The sequence below is a fragment of the Falco naumanni genome, chromosome 1 (genome assembly GCF_017639655.2).
Source record: "Falco naumanni isolate bFalNau1 chromosome 1, bFalNau1.pat, whole genome shotgun sequence".
Lineage (NCBI taxonomy): Eukaryota > Metazoa > Chordata > Aves > Falconiformes > Falconidae > Falco > Falco naumanni.
The window spans coordinates 57,037,100-57,055,957 of record NC_054054.1 but is presented as its reverse complement, the minus strand read 5'-3'; the positions used below and the strand labels follow the sequence as shown (position 1 = coordinate 57,055,957).

Sequence of the window (18,858 nt, the reverse complement as noted above, 5' to 3'; positions counted from 1 at the left end):
CTCTGTCCCCTTGCAGTTGTAGCAGTGCCTAGCAAAGTGGCATCCTCTGCTGCAGCAGTATAAAAACATGTGGTCACACTAAACCCAAAAGTTTTTGGTGTTCCAAGCCAGATCTTCACATCTTTGTCATAACATGCTTAGTTCCCCTGCCTTGAAAAAAATGAAGACCTGCTCTAATATAAGATGGTGTGTCTGAACATCAAAAAGGAGGGGAATCTGTGTAAAGGGATCATCGAAGGTATGTTGGTCTTCTTAATGACTTACACTTTTGAAGGATATACTTCTTTCAACACACCAGATGAAATTATCCCAATATTTATTTTGAGGCAACATCATTTTAACAGAACAGATGTCTTGGAAGCAACAAGATGTCATTGTTCTGCTAGTGAAATGCTGAGAAGAATTAAGAGATAGCACAAAATACTAGGAAATGATTTAAATCAGAGCTTCCATTCTTGACATTATGACATAAGAATTTGAAAATGGAATTCAGTACAATAAAATAATAATTTTTCCTTAAATATCTTCAAGTTGGATTGCATGTCTAGCATCTTACCCAGTAAAGGGGGAGAAAGGACAAGCAAAAGAAACAACAGCATGTGTTCATTTGAGATTCTAGAGCTTTGGGAGAGATTTCTAGATAATCTTGCCCGAAAACGCATCAAAAGTAACGTAAGATGCTGCTAGAACTAAAAGGATTATACCTAATGGGATCTGATGAGTATTAAACATGGGGAAAAAAACAGAGAAGGATCCAGTATTTTACCATCTTGTACTGGGACCAGGCTAGAGCTGTCTTGGACACCAGCCTCAGAGTGCTGCAGGTTTGCACATTGACTCAAAGGGATATTTTTTCTTTCTTTTAAGAAGCAGGTGGCTACACCACAGAAAATAATAATAGCTGCTGGTGGGAGCACTTGATAGACACTGAAGAATCACATGCTTCAGGTACATAATACTTAACAGCGACACTCAACTTCCCTGGCACATTTGAAATGGAATTCAGAGGAAATATTAATGTGGAGTTAAATATGTTTATGTGTGTTTACTTGCTTGGGTGATAGGATGAAAGAGTTACTTGGTTGGTAATGTTACACATTATTCACTACTGTGAATAACTAACAGAAGTAGTATTTGTAGTAAGAGACGTAACAGCAATGAACTTAGAGGGCAGAAGGTTAGGAGTTTCTGTGTCTGTACAAGTTTGTATGCACATGTCGTTCTTTCAACTGTGGGGATAGAGCAGCTGAAAGTTACTTGAAAATATAGCTAAAGGGACTGGGTTTTTTTCATCCTAGAAATAATACTATAATTGAGACATACTGAAGTGATAATGCTTTGTTACATGATCTGAAACCAGTCCAGTGTATTCAGTGCATGTTTTCCTTGTTTATTCATCTGTAAATCCAGATGATTAACCTTGTTTTATTTTTTCTCAACTTTGTTGAGTCTGAACACTGCATCAATGCCAAACTGCTGAGTACATGGATGCAAGCAAAGCAGGTTATTTAGAGCTGCTGTGATTGTTCCAATTCCTGTTTAAAGAAGCCAGTAAAATTTCATATATGAGCCTGAAAAGAAACATTTAACTCTGGACTGAAAGTAGAAAATTTGTGTAGGGAATAGGAGGCGCAAGGGAAAGCAAGCATTTAAATCATCCTGCCTAATTTGTTGGGAACTCAGACCCTGGTCTGCAGGGTAGTCATGCCAGGCCAGTGCTCTGTCTTCAGTAATGAAAGTGAAATGCAGGTCGCAGCTCCTGTGTGAGAGGTTTGGTGATAACTGTCTTCATGCTTTCTACTGCATAGAAGCTAAATGTAAGCTAATATGGTGCAAAGTTTCTTCTTTACTTGTGAGATTAAAATTGGAGCTGTGTTTAAATTTCTAACAGGCAATGCTGAATTTTACCTAGAGATCACTTTCTGCGTTGTTTTCTTATGTTTTATTTTTTATGAGGCATATGTATCATCTGGCATATGAAGAAATTGCTGTTTGAATGATCTAAAGGTAATTTATAGGTTGACAGAAGCATGTTTATTACCATGAGGAAAGTGACCACTAACAGATGCAAACAGTGCAATAATTGCCATCTGTTGTATGAAACCTGATTCAATGCTTCTTCATTCCTTCTTTTGCTCGTTTGTTATCTTAGTCTTTCATCAGATTTTTCTTGTGGGATGGGGACATTACATGTGTTTTCACTGGCAGGTGGCAGACCAAAGTCTGCTCACCAGATGTGCCTAAACAGCTGCCTTGTCCTTGGAGAAAACATGACACATCACCTTGAGCTGTGACAAAGACCTGACAGCTGAGCATCTGCTGTGGTTGGTGATGATGATCCTGTTGGTGGATACAGGCACATCGGGCAATGCTTGGCCCTGCTGCACCCTGAGCCCCTTCTGCCTTCTCTGATGTAAGAAGATGGGAAAGTCCAGAAACCTAGGAGAGCCCCAGGCTACCCCTGTGCCAGTGTGCATTAAGGGCATGAGACAGGGGTGAGTGAGGAGAAGGGAATCATGCTGTACTAGACTGTGTGTGGAATACAGGTTGCCATTTATATTAGTGTGGGTTTTTTCTTGTTTATTTGTTTTTTTGTTTTGTTTGGTTTTCCTGCCTACAGCAGTGAGGTATTGGATGGCATATTAAATTGCAGAGCTGCAGCTGTTGCAGAGCTGTTGCTTAACCATTGAAATGTGAACGGTTATTTAATCGTATGAACTAGCAACTTCGTTATGTGAAGGTGACCATCTTTGCTGTTGTAGTGGATGTTTGCTTGAACACCTCTGAGAGGAAGAGCACAGGCATTATGATTGAGCAAAGTCACAGCTTCTTGACCAGGCTCATACTTTGTGGATGAAGCATGTAAGAGGACCTGCAGCAGGGTCACCAGATGTGTCACAGCTTCTATTGCTGCTTCTGCAGAAGACAGCTACTCATAGCAGATGTATGGCATGTGTGTGGGAGCACATGCAGGGCATACATTTCTAGGTGTAGTTTATATTGTATACTACTGTTTGTGAGGGACTACTTGGCTCTAATGCACATTCTTGCCACTGTCCAAATCCTGGAATGTAAATAAATTTAGTTCCTGGCCTTAAAAAATAAAATAAAATAAAATTTTGAAAAGGTCTCAGGCCAAAACATCCTCTACTGATAACTGCCCTGATAAGCTGATTTTCAGGAGTCAGTTTGATTGAAAGGAACTTTAGAAGGTCTGAAGGCAATGGCAAAGATGTATTTCTCAAATGCTTTGTTTAGTAAATGATAACAGCAGCCTGTAGTCTATCAGCTATTTCCTCATGGGTTCCTTGTTTTCTTTTTCACAAATGAAGTCGTTTTTCTGTACCAGAACAGATCTGGCTGTACCAAAGTGCCTGTTTGGTCATTGGTTAGCAACTGATACACTGCCTGTGAATCTGACAAGTTCAAAAGAACTTAAAATGAACCAAAATAATAATTTTTTTGTTTGTTTGTTTCTTGTGAAGCTTGAATTGATTGGTTGGAAGGCTTTATCTCAGTGCATGGGTAGTGTTGTGTTTTAAAAGGTTACGGTTTTTATAGCCTAAGAGGTCATTTCTATTTTCAGTAAGCTCTAAGTTATCTTTCCACAAATATTTTCATTTTGAATTGCTGCAGCAGTTTGGGTTTTCCCCAATTCTATCTTGGGTACAATTTTGAGGTATTTCAGCTAGGTTTTATGCTTTATGACTTTTTTTCCGATTAACTGAAGTATGCTTTCAGGTTTGTGTTCTCCAGACATTATTTTCACTGTTGAATGATAACAATGATCAAAGGTTTCAGGCATGCAATGTTGTTTTTCCAAGCAAAGATACCTTAATTTTAAAATAATGCAAAGCCTATTTGGGCTGTGCAGCGATCTCAAAACTCGACTAAGTTATTTGTTATGTTAATTTTACATTTGTGTACCTTAACATTAGATTGTGCCTGTTCAGATTTTAGAATGTATTTTTATCTACAGGGGTGACTGTAGGTTGCACTGGATGAAGAAGCAATTGTGTGAAGAGGCCATGATAAACCAAGGCAGATTAAAGAAAACCTGTACTCGGACATTTAGAAAATCTTTAAATGATTCATGTAAATTTAAAATGTCTTCTTGTTCCCTACCGAATGTTGGTTGCATTTCTTCAGTGGACTCCCACATATTTTACATTGTTCTAAAGAACTGCTGGAGAAATTTCAGAAGGAAGGAAGCATTTGTCTAAGCTGTGATTATTTACCAGGTGAGAACCATAATAAAGAACTTGTCAGAAGCATTAACATGTTCAGAAGAGCTGCACAGAGGCATTAGGCTTTGTTAGTTACAGCTACAGCTGTTAAAGGTAGTTTTGATGTACTGTGCAAAGTTCTTGGATCTATACTGATGGTCTAGATGGAGTATTTGCCGACTCATAAAGCTGCACTGAGAAACCAGGAAAAAGGAGAGGAGAACAGCATTGGTACTACATGCACTTAGCAGTCATGACTTGCATTGTGCCAGGACAGCCATATAGTGGAATAAAAAAATCAACGTACCGCAGGCCATAAAGGACTGTCCCATCTGGATGGAGTCGAATCATTCGGTTTTTCACTGTCACCCCATGGACAAATGACTTCTTGTCATTTTGGAAATATGTGTCTGGCACCCAGAGCTGGTCAGCCACTCTGTTGTCCAGAGTTAGGTTCAAAGGTATTCCAGAATAAGAAAGCCTTTTATCCCTCCAGGACTGCTGGAAGTACATGGTCAAGGTGTAGTCCTAGGGAAGAAATAAGAAGAGCTTTTTGTATTTTGCATACCACATAAAAAAAGTTTATTTTTTAGATAATTCTGAGTAACTGAGGATCAGTAGCAACGTGAATTTTAAGGATTGTTAAGATGATGTCCTTAACCATGATAGTAAGTCTTGGCCTGTTCATGTTAATATTGAACATCACACTACTCACCAATGGCAGTGACCGCCACAGGCTTTCAAAACCTCTTGAGCCAGAGGGAATACATGGCACATTTGAGTTTCCAGTCTGTGGATCACACTTGCATGGTTTTTGATGTGTTTTTTTTTTTTTTTTTTCTTTCATGTGAAAACTGTAGTGTTTAGCTGACCTCAGCCAAATAGCATTGCATACCACTGAGGACATTTTTTTCATATTCCCTCCCTTCATTCTGAAAGATTCCCCCATAATCCTGAAAGGCCAGAGTCCCTAATCTCTTGAGAAAGAGCAAATACAACCTCAGAATGTAAAATTGACAACTTCCCGTTCTGTATCTGCTGGAGTTGCCAGATATGATGACCTTAGCTGGGCAGATCTCACCTCAGCCTGAGGAATGCAGGTCTTTCTGTCCTTGGCAATCAGATATTACAGCATAGAAAATTAACATTTTCTCTTGACTATCACATTGTGGCTTAGGTGAAATATCATTTATGCAGTCCTTCAGCTTTCACTTAGTCTGAAAAGAAATTGTTCTAAAAGGCTTCTGGTCTGATTTAGTCTCTCATGTCTGTCTTTCTGGGAATTCCTGATTTTAAAGGTAGTCAGATTTTTGAAGTGGAAAAGCCCATGCACTTTGTAGCTGATGGAGTTCTTAAAAGAGGACTGGAACAGCAGTACGTAGACTATTAGTCTTCTTTTCCTCATCTCCTCCCCCAGCCACCTTTTCAAGTGGCAGGTCATTTTGTCACATATTTTTATGGTAGAAATGCAGCAAAATTATAGATATTGTTGAAAACATTGGTCAGACAGAGGTAAGGTTTTCTTTTATGTGAGGGAAAGTCTTACCTCTGCCAGCCCCACAAATCCTAGCCTGGACTCTAATTTTTGAAGAAATAGAGAGCATAAAAGCTGTCTGATGTGATCTGTTCTCTTAATCTTCAGTGGCTTCTTAAGACTGTATCATTGCCATGAAACCAAAGCAGTGTTGATACCTTTCTCTCTGAAATGTTGCATCTAGCAGACCTATAAACTATAGACTTATCAGTAAAAGAAGTCAATGAAAATACTGTTCTTCAGGCTCTGGGCATGGTAGTAGTTGTTTTGTACAGAGGAAATGCCATGACTTGATCAGTGGTCATATACAATAAGACAATTATGTCCATTTTGAGCATTGATTTGCAAGGATTTAATAGATATACTCTTTTCCTGGCCTGCAAGATGATGGCTACCCACAAACAGAGCCAAGAGGCGGTATGCTGGAAGCATACGTTTTTTGTTTTTCTGGCCCAGGTAGCAAGGAGGAGATCAGGACAGCTTCTTTCACTTTTCAGACCATGCTGGTCAAGCTCGGAACTATAAAGTATATGCAGTGGGGTGTATGCTGTGCTCTACTGAATAGGTAATTTATAATGTAAATAGCGGTATGGAGAAGCATGAACCTCAGGGAGGCAAATTTTTGCATGTACAATGTGAATAGAGGCTGGATTAGAAGCAGACACTTAAAGAGAATTAAGTCCCTGCCCTTTGTTTCTCTTACACATATACAGACCCAAAGACCAGATGGGAATTGGATGAGAAAAAATAAATAAAATAAATATCACTATTCTGTTGAAGTTTTCATATGTTGTAACTGTTTTCTAGCCTGTTCTATTTCAAGTAACTTTAGGCAGAAAAGCCTTCATACATGGTTTTTACAAGTTAAATTCTCAGTGCTTCACTTGGTATCCTCTACATCTTTGGCCTGACTCAGCACAGGCCATGCAGTCTGCAGCACAGATGGAATAGAAATTCCAATTATACATAATTATCTTTTTTCCTTCCTGCTTTCCTTTCTATTTTCACTAGGTCTTAAAGCTGCTTTTGTAGAACTGTCATGCTGTTCTGGAAAAAAGCTAACAATTGCAAGCTAACATAGGCAAGCGGTGCCTATGTGATGGTTCTCAAAGCTCAACCAAGAGAGAAAAATAGGCAAGATAAACTACAAGAGATCTTAAAGGATGTGATGAAGTGAAAGAAAAAGAAATTCTGTCTCTCTGCTGTGGCTACTGGAAGAAAATTAGTTGTTATTTTTAGCATCATAGTCTGCTTTAGAAATTTTATTTCATCCAGCTGTGCTATACACAGAATACCTCTGTTGGTAACCCTACGGTAGAGTGAGTGATGCTCTGCCCTGCAATTGTACTATACTATGTAGAAGTACATGGCAAGCCAACAAGCACTAATGGGGAGAAAAAATCTGAGGTTCATCCTAAAGGAATCTCAGTGTTTCTTAACTCAGAATTACCTGTTTTCTTCCATTCCCCAAGAACACGGGAGTGTTATTCATTCAATATTTTAATGAGAAAAATGGAGAGTTATATGTCATGATTGTAAGAGTCCCTGTTACTGTAAGTTCTTACCTTAAAAAGCATAGTTAAAGGTCATTTTCATGGAAAGCAAGTGATACCTGAGCTACGATAACCCAAATTATATAGTTATATACTTTCTAGCATTTTTGAAGGAATACAGCCTTACCTTTCTCATGTCTAATTGTGCAGAATGAAATACTGACAAACCATATAGCTAGCCGCATCTTGGAGGATTTGTATTATTTTTTTATATTTCACAGCAGTGTGAGTGAAGTGAGGATTTAATGACTACTTGCCTGCTACCTTGTAAAACTTGCTGGGGGTTTTGTGGTTTCAAGCTTTAGAGTGTATGAATAATTTCTGAATCCTTCATAACTATAGTGGTAACTGGCTGCAGAATTTTTTTAGCTTTTTATGACGGCTTCCCAAGATCTCAAGTGTCAGTCTAGCTATGAAAATAAATCAGGTTATTTTAACTTTTATATTTAACAATTTTTAATCATGAGTTAAAAAAGCAGGGCCCAATGTAAAATTAAAAAAGAGGCTCTGTTTCTGCCGATAACTGTTCTTTTAAACAATGTTTTAAAAAATATTTCACTATTTTTAGAAGCAGACTGAACTTTTTTTGCTTAACTACACTTCCTATAATAAAAGAAAAAGCTGTAATGCAGCTGAAAAATCATGATATGTCAGTAGATTTACTTGAGCTTTCTACACTTCCCACAAGTGACTCCCTGCTTTTCCAGGGCATAGTCAACCTTCCTAGCAGTAAATATCTGAGCACCAATGAAAAACTTGTTCTGATGTGTGTTGATTTTTATTTTTATTTTTTTGTGATGAATTCTGATTTGTCAAATGAGATGGGTTTTTTTCCTTTCTTAGTAATCATGCAAGTTTCTTATTTCGTTGTATGAAACTGAAATGTGTGAGCGTGTATAGATGTGTACTATAGCATGTAAGTCAATCTGTGTATCAAACAGTGTTTTAGTAAGGTGCATTAGTTTGCTAAGACAAATAAGAGAGATGCTATGAAAATGTGAGCAAGAGAAACTAGCCTATTTTACTCAAAATGGCAGATTTCTTAATCTGAATTTAGGCAGCTTCATAAATAAATACTGGCCCCAAGCTTCACAGTTCACTTGGGTAATATAAATTTCTTGTAGTAAAGAAAATGAACGGACCTCGGATGCATATTATACTTGAATATAAAGTACATATATATACATACAGATATATACTTGAATTAAAAGAACAGTCGATAGTTCCAGTAAGTAATGGACTGGAGTTTCCATACAATACTAAGTTTCCTTTTTATTTCTACTTTTTTGGTTTTCTAATTTTTTTGTGCAATATGTATAGATGATGCAAGGACAATAATGGAATTTTTCTCTCCTGATAAACATCTGTAGCTCCTGAAACCAGTAGAGATGCATTAAAACAATAATTTGGACTTGCTGGTAATTTCCAGTGTGGTTTACCAGTTCAGCACAGCAGAATATAATGTGGAATACACTGTTCTATTATAATCTAACCTTCTGGGAGACACAGAGCTAGTACTTCACCATTCTTACCAGTTGAATTATGGACTCTGGTGTAATAAGACATGAGTTTACGTGTCTGCTGTGCTGGCAGTTGCTTTGTCTTTCACAATTTCCAGACATACATGTTTAAGGGAAAACTAGGGAATATTTTAACTTGCAATGTTAAGCTCTGTGATCTAAAAGACCTTCTGTGTTTTTCCTCTTTCCAAGGTGGCCCCAATCTAAGTTCTTTTATAGTTTCAAGTATTGAAAAACAGCTTAGTACACTGAGATATGTTTAAGTAATGACCAAATATCAAAGCACACTCCAAAAGACTTACCAGCTAAAAATTAACAATATGGATACAGTTCTTAACAAAAGTTAGTAAACGGAAGAGTATTTTGTGACTATTTAGCTGTTCTAGGTCAATTCCATATCATTAGATCTCTAGATGAGTTTGCACATGAAGGCACTGTGCAGCAAAACAAATAAATGAAACACATCAGTGTCTTGCTTCTAATAGATAACAGTGTATATTGATAGTTGTGGGATGCCTACTTTACACCCAAATGATCTTAAATTTAAATTATGTCCTTGGGAACCATCCAACAATCAAATATGTGGCAGCATCACAGAAAATTAGATGCAATGCAATTCAGATATAGTATAACTTAATCAAGACAAGCATAATTGAAGCTGCATTTTAAAATTAAATATGCAGTGATGATCAGAATACTAATATTGACTGCAATAAGGCCATAAATACAGAACACCAATATATGTAAATCCTGCTGTGACTGCAAGCTGTTATTAATTGGAGAAAATTATTTTCTATGTTTATTTGATACCAACAAGAATGGGAAGGGCAGAGTTTTGAGACAATGGTAAGTGTTGGATTTGTAAATAGTAAAAAAGCATAATCATTCACGTTATAAGCATGCTAATACATCAGAAGGAGCTGTCAGCATTTGTTTAGCAACAGTTAGCTGTCCTATCTTGGAACTCCTAGGGAATATCTATACCCTTACCCACAAAAGAACTATTTTAAGATGAGAGAATGTGAATGATGATGCGTTTTTTTAGGTGGGGGCTTGTTGTTTCTTTTTTTAAAGTGTTTTTTGCTTGTTTGTTTTTTGGTTTTATTGTTGTTGTTTTTTTCTTTTCTTTTTTTTTCCAAATCCTGTAAAATTTCCCATATATGCTTGGTGCTCAATTCCAGATACTGCACAGAAACCAGGGGGAAACATTTTAACTGAAATTATGGAGAAAGAAAATACTGGTTCTGCTCATGCTCTTCTCTAAAATTGTCAGGGCAGCTATATATCTTTATTAAGTCTGCAGTCCAGCCAGGCAAGGAAGCCAGGGACTTAAGGATGTGCACACTAGCGGATCAATTGTATTTACCTTCCTTTCTAAAGGACATAGTTCAGTGGTACTTTTGGTTTTGTTTTCAATGAAGACAGATGCAGCATATGCATCCAAAAGTAGTGGGAGCAGGGGGGAAGGAGCACATACTCAAATTATTCAGTGCACTGGCCTGGTTCACAGGAAGCCATGGTTCTTGTGAACTACACCTCTGTCAGTGTACAGGCAAGATGGGAAGCTCCATTGACTTCAGGACAATAGAATAAAAGACTTCTCTTTTCCTGAGAGAAGCTGTTTGGTTTTATAACAGGATCAGAATTTTCCCACAGCAAGCTTCAGTTTTGCAGAAATGTTTTCTGTCAGAAAATTTGAAATCATTTGTAGATGTGAGATTTCTGTAGGAGAAAAAGTTGTGCAAGGTATTGTTATTTTGTTTGATCCAGTTGGTAGCTCTAGTTGCTAGTGAAGTGCCTTTAATTCTTGTTTTTCAAATCTGCTGACAATTCTCCAGAGAATGTTTCATAAACCTTGTTCGCATTTATAACTTCACAATTAAGTATGTGGCATCACAGTTGTGTCTTGTAGAAAGACACAGAGATCTGGCAGGAGTCAGCATAGCTGTTATGATGATGCTCTTTATTGCTCAAAGCACAGCCAGGAACAAGATTAGACTCATTATAAGAGGCATGTTGGAAATGAAGGCACTCATCATTACTGTATTGGGATCCAATATTACTCTTTGCAGTCAAGACAGAAGTCCCTGTAACTGCAATGGGATTAGATATACATCCAATGTCTTCAATCATTACTGAAAAAGCAAACCAAAAGGCAAAACGTTTCTCAGTTACAACAGCAGACTTAAATATTTTGTTGCATTTCCTTCAGTGTTTTCATAATAATACTTAGCAGAAGCATTTATTACTGCTTCTAGCATTTAAATGGGTTGTTATGATACTTGTGTTCCATTGGCTTGGCGTTATTTAACATAGAGGAGGGTAAAATCCCAATTTTATCTTGTGTGTTCTACTTTGCCTCTCAGGGAGAAGAAAGCAAGGACTTCTGTACTTTGGATCAATATCCCACTGCCTTGCCCTCTGCTTTTCTCTTATTTGAGCTTCGCTAACCTGGAGGCCTGAATGTGTCACTTCTTCGTACAGGAAGAGAGATCATGTTGCTAAATATTAGTATAGATTGCTTTGATTAGACGTGCACTTAGCTAAACGTAGCAGGAAAGTAAGGCAGCAGGTAAGGTAAGCTTACAGATTTGTTACCATCACTGAATGCTGGAATCTCCTTTAAGAAAGCTTGAAAACCACTATAGCATTCCCAGCTACACTTCAAACTTCCAGCCACATAACTCACTGTCTGGGGCCGGGGGTGGGTGGGGAGTGTAGCAATGAGATACACCAGTACAACATTGCTTACAGTGCAAGCTAATACTATGTCTGTCTTAAGTGACTATACTAACTGCCAACATAAGAATCAGAACATGTCCATGCTGATTCATATTCCCTGAAAACTGCTTTTAGTACCTGTAGGAAACAAGTAATGATATCTATTCCCCTGCTATTCTATTTTGCTTTTGAAGCTGGTAATCTTTTCTGTACAGAGGGTAATACTGCCATAATGATGCTTGAGGGAAGAGGTGGAGAATGGCAAAAAAATGGCAGAGGAGTTATGTGTGCTTAAGCAAGATGGCATTGTAATGAATGATGGAGTAAACAAATACAAGTGTACTGGCATATAGAATAATTGTATTCAATGTGTGCATATATGTTCACAGGCAGCAAATAAGTGTCCTTTATATTTTGGCTCCAGGGAGAACACCGGGGGTTGAATACAGAACAATTGAAAGGAAAACAAAGGAACAGAAAAGCTTCTTACTGTCAAGTAGCCCGCAGCCACATATGTTGATCCATGTCTAGATATATCTTTTAAAAGCAAATGTAGACAGCACTGAGACAAACATGTTTTCTCTTGGACATTTGTCTCTGAGAGGCAGCTGAAAGCAAGTTTTTGTCAAAAAAACCCCAACCAAAGTCAACTTGTCCAGGTGGTCCATACCTGTCTGTCTGTATCTGGGGACTCCAGTTACTGTTCAAGTCTAGATATTAGCAACTACAGTGAAAAGGTGTTCTAGGTGTTATATGCTGCTTTGTGCTGAAGTTGAGGATGTTCTTGGGTGGTACTTGTGCGAATTGTTCAAAAACTTGCTTGTTCATATGAAGGTATGAAAGGGAATGGTGGGATGACATTTGAGGACTGTGATATCGTGCCTGCGTAGTGCTCTCCTCATCCTCTCCGCAAAGCAGGTGGAGCAAGCAGTACAAGGAAAAGAAATTTCAAGCTTTAACTGATGTTCTAAAACATTTCAGCCAGCTTGGACTGGAAGCAGCAATACATGGGGGTGGGACTGGGCATTTGGGAGGAAACTGTACTTCCCATGTTCTTCTTTGGGCTACGTGGAGATGGCTCCTTGCTGACCGGGGGACAATCCTAATGAGGTGGGCATGATCGGCTCTGAGGGTCTAAAAATTGGAATGTGATGTGCGGAGTAAAGCAAACTATGAGATAAATACATTGGAAGGATGCAGCACTTTAAAGTTCCTGTAAAGGCAAAACATTGTGGAATAGCGGAGAACTAATTAGACCACACTTCCCCTGCTGCCTATAAGCAAGATAATTGGAAAGCAGCCTTTTTTCTAACAATGTTGTTTCTGAAGCACTTGATTATTTTTTTTTTCCCTTTGTGATTTCCACCTAGCTCAGCAGGGGTGAACTATGAGACCATTAAGAAGTGCACTGAATGTCTAAGGAGGACAACATGGTGCTAAGAGCTCAGAAGAATTCCGTGCTGCAGATGAAGCTGAACTGCTTGCTAGCTTAGGAGCAGATAGGGGAGGTCTAAATTTTGTCATGAATGCTATTGTATAAGCAATAAAAGTATCAGAAATCTTATAAGCACTGGACAGAAAGTTGAAGAGAACACAAGCACAAGAATGTCAGCAATGTAAAAATGGAGTCACAGGGTGTACTAGCTGAGCATGTACAGTAAAAAGAAAAAGCCCCACAACCCTTCATTCTGTGTTGTGCAGAGTTATAAGATAAGCAAAGCTTATGAGTTAGAAATCAGCAGTGAAGATGGCAAACCATGCCCAGACTCCTTGGCTTCAGCAGATGCTGAACAATGTAGGAAGCAAGTTACATATGTCTTAATACGAGGGTGGGCTAACTTTGTAACAATAGCTACTGATTTTTATTATAATTTTTTTAATGCTTTAACATACATACGTATGTAATATATTTTTTCACTAATTTACCCCTATACAGATTAGGTAGGAGTATTTCTATTTCTGTGGGTCTGGTGATTGAAACATTTTGATTCCTCCTGCCTCGTTCTCAGTGGTCATTCTATGGTATCAATTTTCTTTCGTTTTGAGAGAAGCAGATGGAGGTCAAAGTGATATGCAGGGAGTCAGTGGCTCTACCTGGAATAGAAACAGTAATCATTTAGCTGCCAGACCTTTACACTTGTATATACCGTAACTGGGTTTTTTGTCTGTGGAGTGTTTGGGGTTTTTTGGTTTGGTTGCTTGCTTGCTTTTTTGCTTTGTATACAACTATTGTTTTGAGGTTTTGTGTTTTTTTCTTTTTTTGGTTGGTTGGTTGAGTTTTCTTGTGGGTGTTTTGGTTTTGGTTTTGTTGTTTTACATTTTCTTTTCCTCCTCTAAATTGCTCAGGACTACTTGGTTTCATTGTTCATTATGTTTATGCTTGAATTGTGTTGCATAAAATGGTGATGATAATGAAGACTGTTATGTGGCTGGAAAGACTTTTCCCATATGTTGTTGGCATCCTGGCTGTTTTACGGAATGCTAACCCATAAATCAAAAGGTCAGGTTGTCTCCCTGATACATTCAAATGAAGGATTGTAACATTTTGTGCTGTACCTGGAAACTGGGAAGAGAAGAGCATTATGATATTATTCCTTTATAATGTCTCTCAAAGTGGAAGTATTTTGAACTTGGAGTTGATAACACTAAGGGTATTAGCAATACTGTCATAGTATGATAAAAACTATTGACATGCTGGTTGGAAGGTCCTCTGGGAGTTTCTACTAGTCCAATCTCCTGTTTGAAGCAGGACAGTCACCAACTCTGTCTCAGGTCAGGAATCACTTTCTCTAGCAAACCTTGAAGACCTTCAAGGATGGAAATTCCACCACCTCCCTGAGCAGCCTCTTCCAGTGTTGCACTGCCTTTCTGGAGTGAAATTTTTTTCCTGACATCCACCCTGAACCTCCCAGGGTGCAATCAGTAGTTTTTGCTCTTCATTATACCATCTGCCACTACTGAGCATGGTTTGACTGTCATTCTCCCCCCAGGCAGTTGTAGGCTGCCATGAGGCGCTGCCCTGGCTCTTCTCTTTGCCAGACTAAGCGAGGCAAGCTCCCCTGTCTTACAGGTTATGTGCTCTAGGCCCTGGCCATGTTGATAGCTCTCCACTGGACCATTTTAAGTTACTCAGTGCACCTCCTGAACCAGGGAAGGAAGGAAATGGGGCACCCCGTTGTAAGTGCAGCCTTACCCTTACAGAATGTGGGAGGGTAGTAACTTCCCTCTGTGCTGACCAAACCCCGCCTGTAGCTTAGTCTGCGGTTTACGTATGATGAAAGTGAACTCAGTAGCTTGTATTCAGCTGCTAGTTAACCAGTCAGTTTCCAGCCTGTTCCAGTTCTTGCTGATATCTGAGTTTCTTGTTAGTTGAATCTTCTTGTTTATTAAGGTCATCGAAATAAAGCTCTGCCGTTGATTGTCAGCCACTCTCCCTAATACAGAGCCATCCATGTACTTGCTAAGGATGCACTCTGTGCCGTTTATGAAGATGTTGAACAGCGTTTGCTCCAGTGTTGACTGTTTTCCTTGTTGCTGGCTGCTGCCTCAACCTCAAGCCATTTATAACCACATTTTGAGCCCTGGCACTCCAGATAGCTAATTTTCAACTCATCTAACAGCCCATTTGTCCAGCACATCATTCCTCATCTTCCAAATATGAATGCTGTGGGAGATGTCAAAAGCCTGACTAAAATCAAGGTATATTGCATCCATTGCTCTCCTCTCATCCACGCAGACAGCCTCTATGTTGCAGAGGGCAGTCAGATTGATCATCAAGTATGATTTTCCTGTGGTAGATATGTGTTGACTAATTATCATAGAATCATTGAGGCTTGAAAAGACACTGACTGAAAAAGAAATATTAGCAGCATATGAGGAATTTGAGCTGCTCCAGAAGTAGTCGGTACTGAAATACAGCTCCTTTTGGCACCTCGATGGCCTGTGCTTGGCTGGGTGTTCAAAGGGAAGGTCCTCTCCATGCATCATGCAACAGATGCCACATGGAGTAAGTAGGTTGCACTGATAAGGAAATGAGCTCAAATAGGAAACTCCGACTGCCTGGGAATCCTGGAAGTGATTGTGGACTACCCAGAGGGCTGAAACTTTGGAGTGCCACCAGGCGAGGTGACTCATGCTGAAAAGGCCTCTCTATATAATAAACTACCAGTAAATGAAAAGCAGTATGTCCTGTTTATAGATGGATCCTGTTGTAATGTGGGAAAAAATTGAAGGTGGAAAGATACTGCGTGGAGTCATACATGACAAGTCACAGAAACTGCTGAAGGACAAGGGGAATTCAGTCTGTTTGCAGAGGTGAAAGCCATCCAGCTGGCTTCTGATACTGCTGAACAAGAAAAATGGCCAGTACCCTGTCTCTAGACTGACTCACGGATGGTGGCAAATGCTCTGTGGGGTTGGCCATGGCAATAGAAGCAGACCAACTGGCAGCACAGAGGTAAACACATCTAGGCTGCTCAATTATGGCAAAATATTGCTGCTCAGGTAGAGAAGCTGGCTATAAAAGTATGTCACATAGATGCTCACATACCTGAGAGTTGTGCCACTTAAGAACACTGAAAAAATAACCTGGTGGACTAAGCTGCTGGGCTTTAAGTGGCTCAAGTGGATCTGGTCTGGGAACATAAGACTGAGCTATTTATGAGCTTGATGGGTCCATGACACATCAGGACATTTAGGAAGGGATGCAACACACAACTGTGCTCACAATCAAGCAGTAGACTTGACTGACTATTGATGCCATTGCACAGGTTATCCATGAATGTCAAACGTGCACCACAATCAAACAAGCTAAGTGGCTAAAGCCTTTTTGGTATAGAGGATGATGGCTGAAATCAACATGGGAAAGCCTAACAGATTGATCATATCAAACTGCTACAAACCTCCCATGGCAAGCACCATGTGCTTAAAATGGTGGAAGCAACTACTGGATGGTTGGAAACATAGCCTGTGACCCATGAAAATACCCAGGATATTATCTCGGGCCTTGAAAAGCAAGTTTTATGGCAACATGGCACCCCTGAAAGAATTGGACAACAGGACTCATTTCCAAAACAACCTCATAAACATGTGGGCCAAGGAACGTGGCATTGACTGGATTTATCACATCCCCTATCATAGAATCATAGAACTGTTTAGGTTGGAAAAGACCTTTAAGATCATCCAGTGCAACCACTCACTTGGTGCTGCCAAGCCCACCACCAAACCATGTCCCTAAGCACCACATCCAGCCTGTCCAGCTCCCTCTGCAGAGCCTTCCTGCCCTCCAGCAGATCAACACTCCCACCCAGCTAGCTGTCATCTGCAAATTTACTGACAGTGCAGTTGATCCCCTCGTCCAGATTGTTGACAATGATATTAAACAGAACAAGCCATGAGCAGCCAGCTTCTCCAGAATGCTGTGGGAAATGGTGCCAACATCTTTACTAAAGTCCAGGTAGACAACATCTACAGCCCTTCCCTCATCCACTAAGCAGGTCACCTTGTCATAGAAGGAGATCAGGTTAGTCAAGCAGAACCTGCCTTTCATAGGCCCATGCTGGCTGGGCCTGATCCCCTGGTTGTGCTGCATGTGCTGCGTGATGGCCCTTGAGATGATCTGCTCCATAACCCACCCTGGCACCGCGGTCAGGCTGACAGGCCTGTAGTTCCCCAGATCCTCCTTCCAGCCCTTCTGATGGATGGGTTCCACATTTGCTAATCTCTGTCAGTTGGGACCTCCCTGGCTAGCCAGAACTGCTGATAAATGATTCAAAGTGCCTCAGCGAGCACTTCCACCTGTTCCCTCAGTTCCCTTGGGTGGATCCCATCCAGCCCCATAGACCTGTGTGTGAGTGGTGTAGCAGGTCAGTGACCATTTCCCCTTGGATTATGGGGGCTTCATTCTGCTCCCCATCCCTGTCTTCCAACTCAGGGGGCTGGGTACCTGGAATACAACTGGCCTTACTATTCAAGGCTGAAGTAACGAAGGCATTAAGTACCTCAACTCTTCCTACATTCTTTGTCACTATGTTTCCCCCCTTGCATACAATAAAAGATGGAGATTCTCCTTAAGCCATCCTTTTGTCACTAATGTAACATTTTTTTTTATCGTCTTTTATGGCAGTATCCAAATTAAGTTCTAGTTGGGCTTTGGACATTCTAATTTTCTCCCTGCATAATCTCACATCTTTGTAGCCCTCCTGAGTTGCCTGCCCCTTCTTCCAAACATCATAAACACTTTTCCCGCCCCCCTCCCCCCCCCCCCTCCTCCAAGTTCCAGCCAAACTCTCTGTTCAGCCAGGCCAGTCACCTTTCCCACTACCTTGTCTTTCAGTACATGCATAGATGGCCTCCTCCTGCACCTTTAAGATTTCCTTCTTGAAGAATATCCAGCCTTCCTGGAGTACTCTGTCCTTCAGGACTGCCTCCCTACCACTTTGCCCTTCATATGCTTTGAAATGTATTCCTAAGAACATGCTCCATGATTTTTCTAAGGACTGAGGTGAGACTTGTAGCTCCGCGGGCCCCCTTTTCTTGCCTTTCTTATAGATGGGTATAATGTTTGCCACCTTTCCTATCATTAGAGATCTCTGATCACACACGTTTTTTACAGAGGCAGGCAGCAGTCTTGAAAGTTCTGATCACATTGTCTCTCACCTTTTTGCGATTAATGTACCTACCACCTTCTTGTTACTCTGTCTCCTTCTACTTTCAGGTCCATCTGGACTTTGAAGCAATACTTCTATGCTTCACAGAATCAAAGAGCCATGGACTTCTTGGAAGGGACTTCTAGAGGTTGAGGAAGAGCTTGTCTGAGGAATGAAAATCAGACACAGCCTTAGCTACTTTCCTAAAATCCAGGGCTGTGGTCCTGATTTTTGCCCTTTTCCGTCCTCTAAGGATCCTAAACTCCACCATCTTGCAGTGACTGCAGCTAAGGCTGCCTCTGACTTTCGCATTTCTGACAAGTTCTTCCTTCTTGTAACTGTGAGGTCCAGCAGAACACATTTTCTTGTTAGCTCCTCAGTTACCTGTGCCAGGGAGTGGTCATCAGTGTGTTGAAGAAGTCTTCTAGATTACCTGAGCCCTGCTGTATTGTCCTTCAGGCAGATAGCAGGGTAGTTAGTCTCCCGTGAGGATCGGGACCTGTGAAAATGAGGCTTCTTCCAGCTGTTGGAAGAAGGCCTTATCTACATTTTCCTCCTGGTCAGGAGGTCTGTAGTAGATACCCACTACAACAGCACCCATGTTGGTCAGGCTGCCAATCTTGATCCATAAACTCCTGGATGACCCCTGACCCATCC

The 18,858-nt window shown here is 40.2% G+C and overlaps 1 protein-coding gene across 5 annotated transcripts in view; it reads right to left on the bottom strand.

Annotated features, from left to right (window-relative positions):
- The window catches only part of GABRB1 (gamma-aminobutyric acid type A receptor subunit beta1), a 142,016-nt gene that overhangs the window by 61,537 nt on the left and 61,621 nt on the right, over positions 1-18,858 (bottom strand). For all 5 annotated transcript variants that reach the window (XR_005827996.1, XR_005827998.1, XM_040594986.1 and 2 more), the window contains one exon: positions 4,534-4,754. Coding sequence is in view for 3 of the 5 variants with exons in the window: in XM_040594986.1 (XP_040450920.1) it covers positions 4,534-4,754 (221 nt within the window). In the remaining 2 variants the exon portion in view is untranslated. The remainder of the gene's footprint in view (positions 1-4,533; positions 4,755-18,858) is intronic.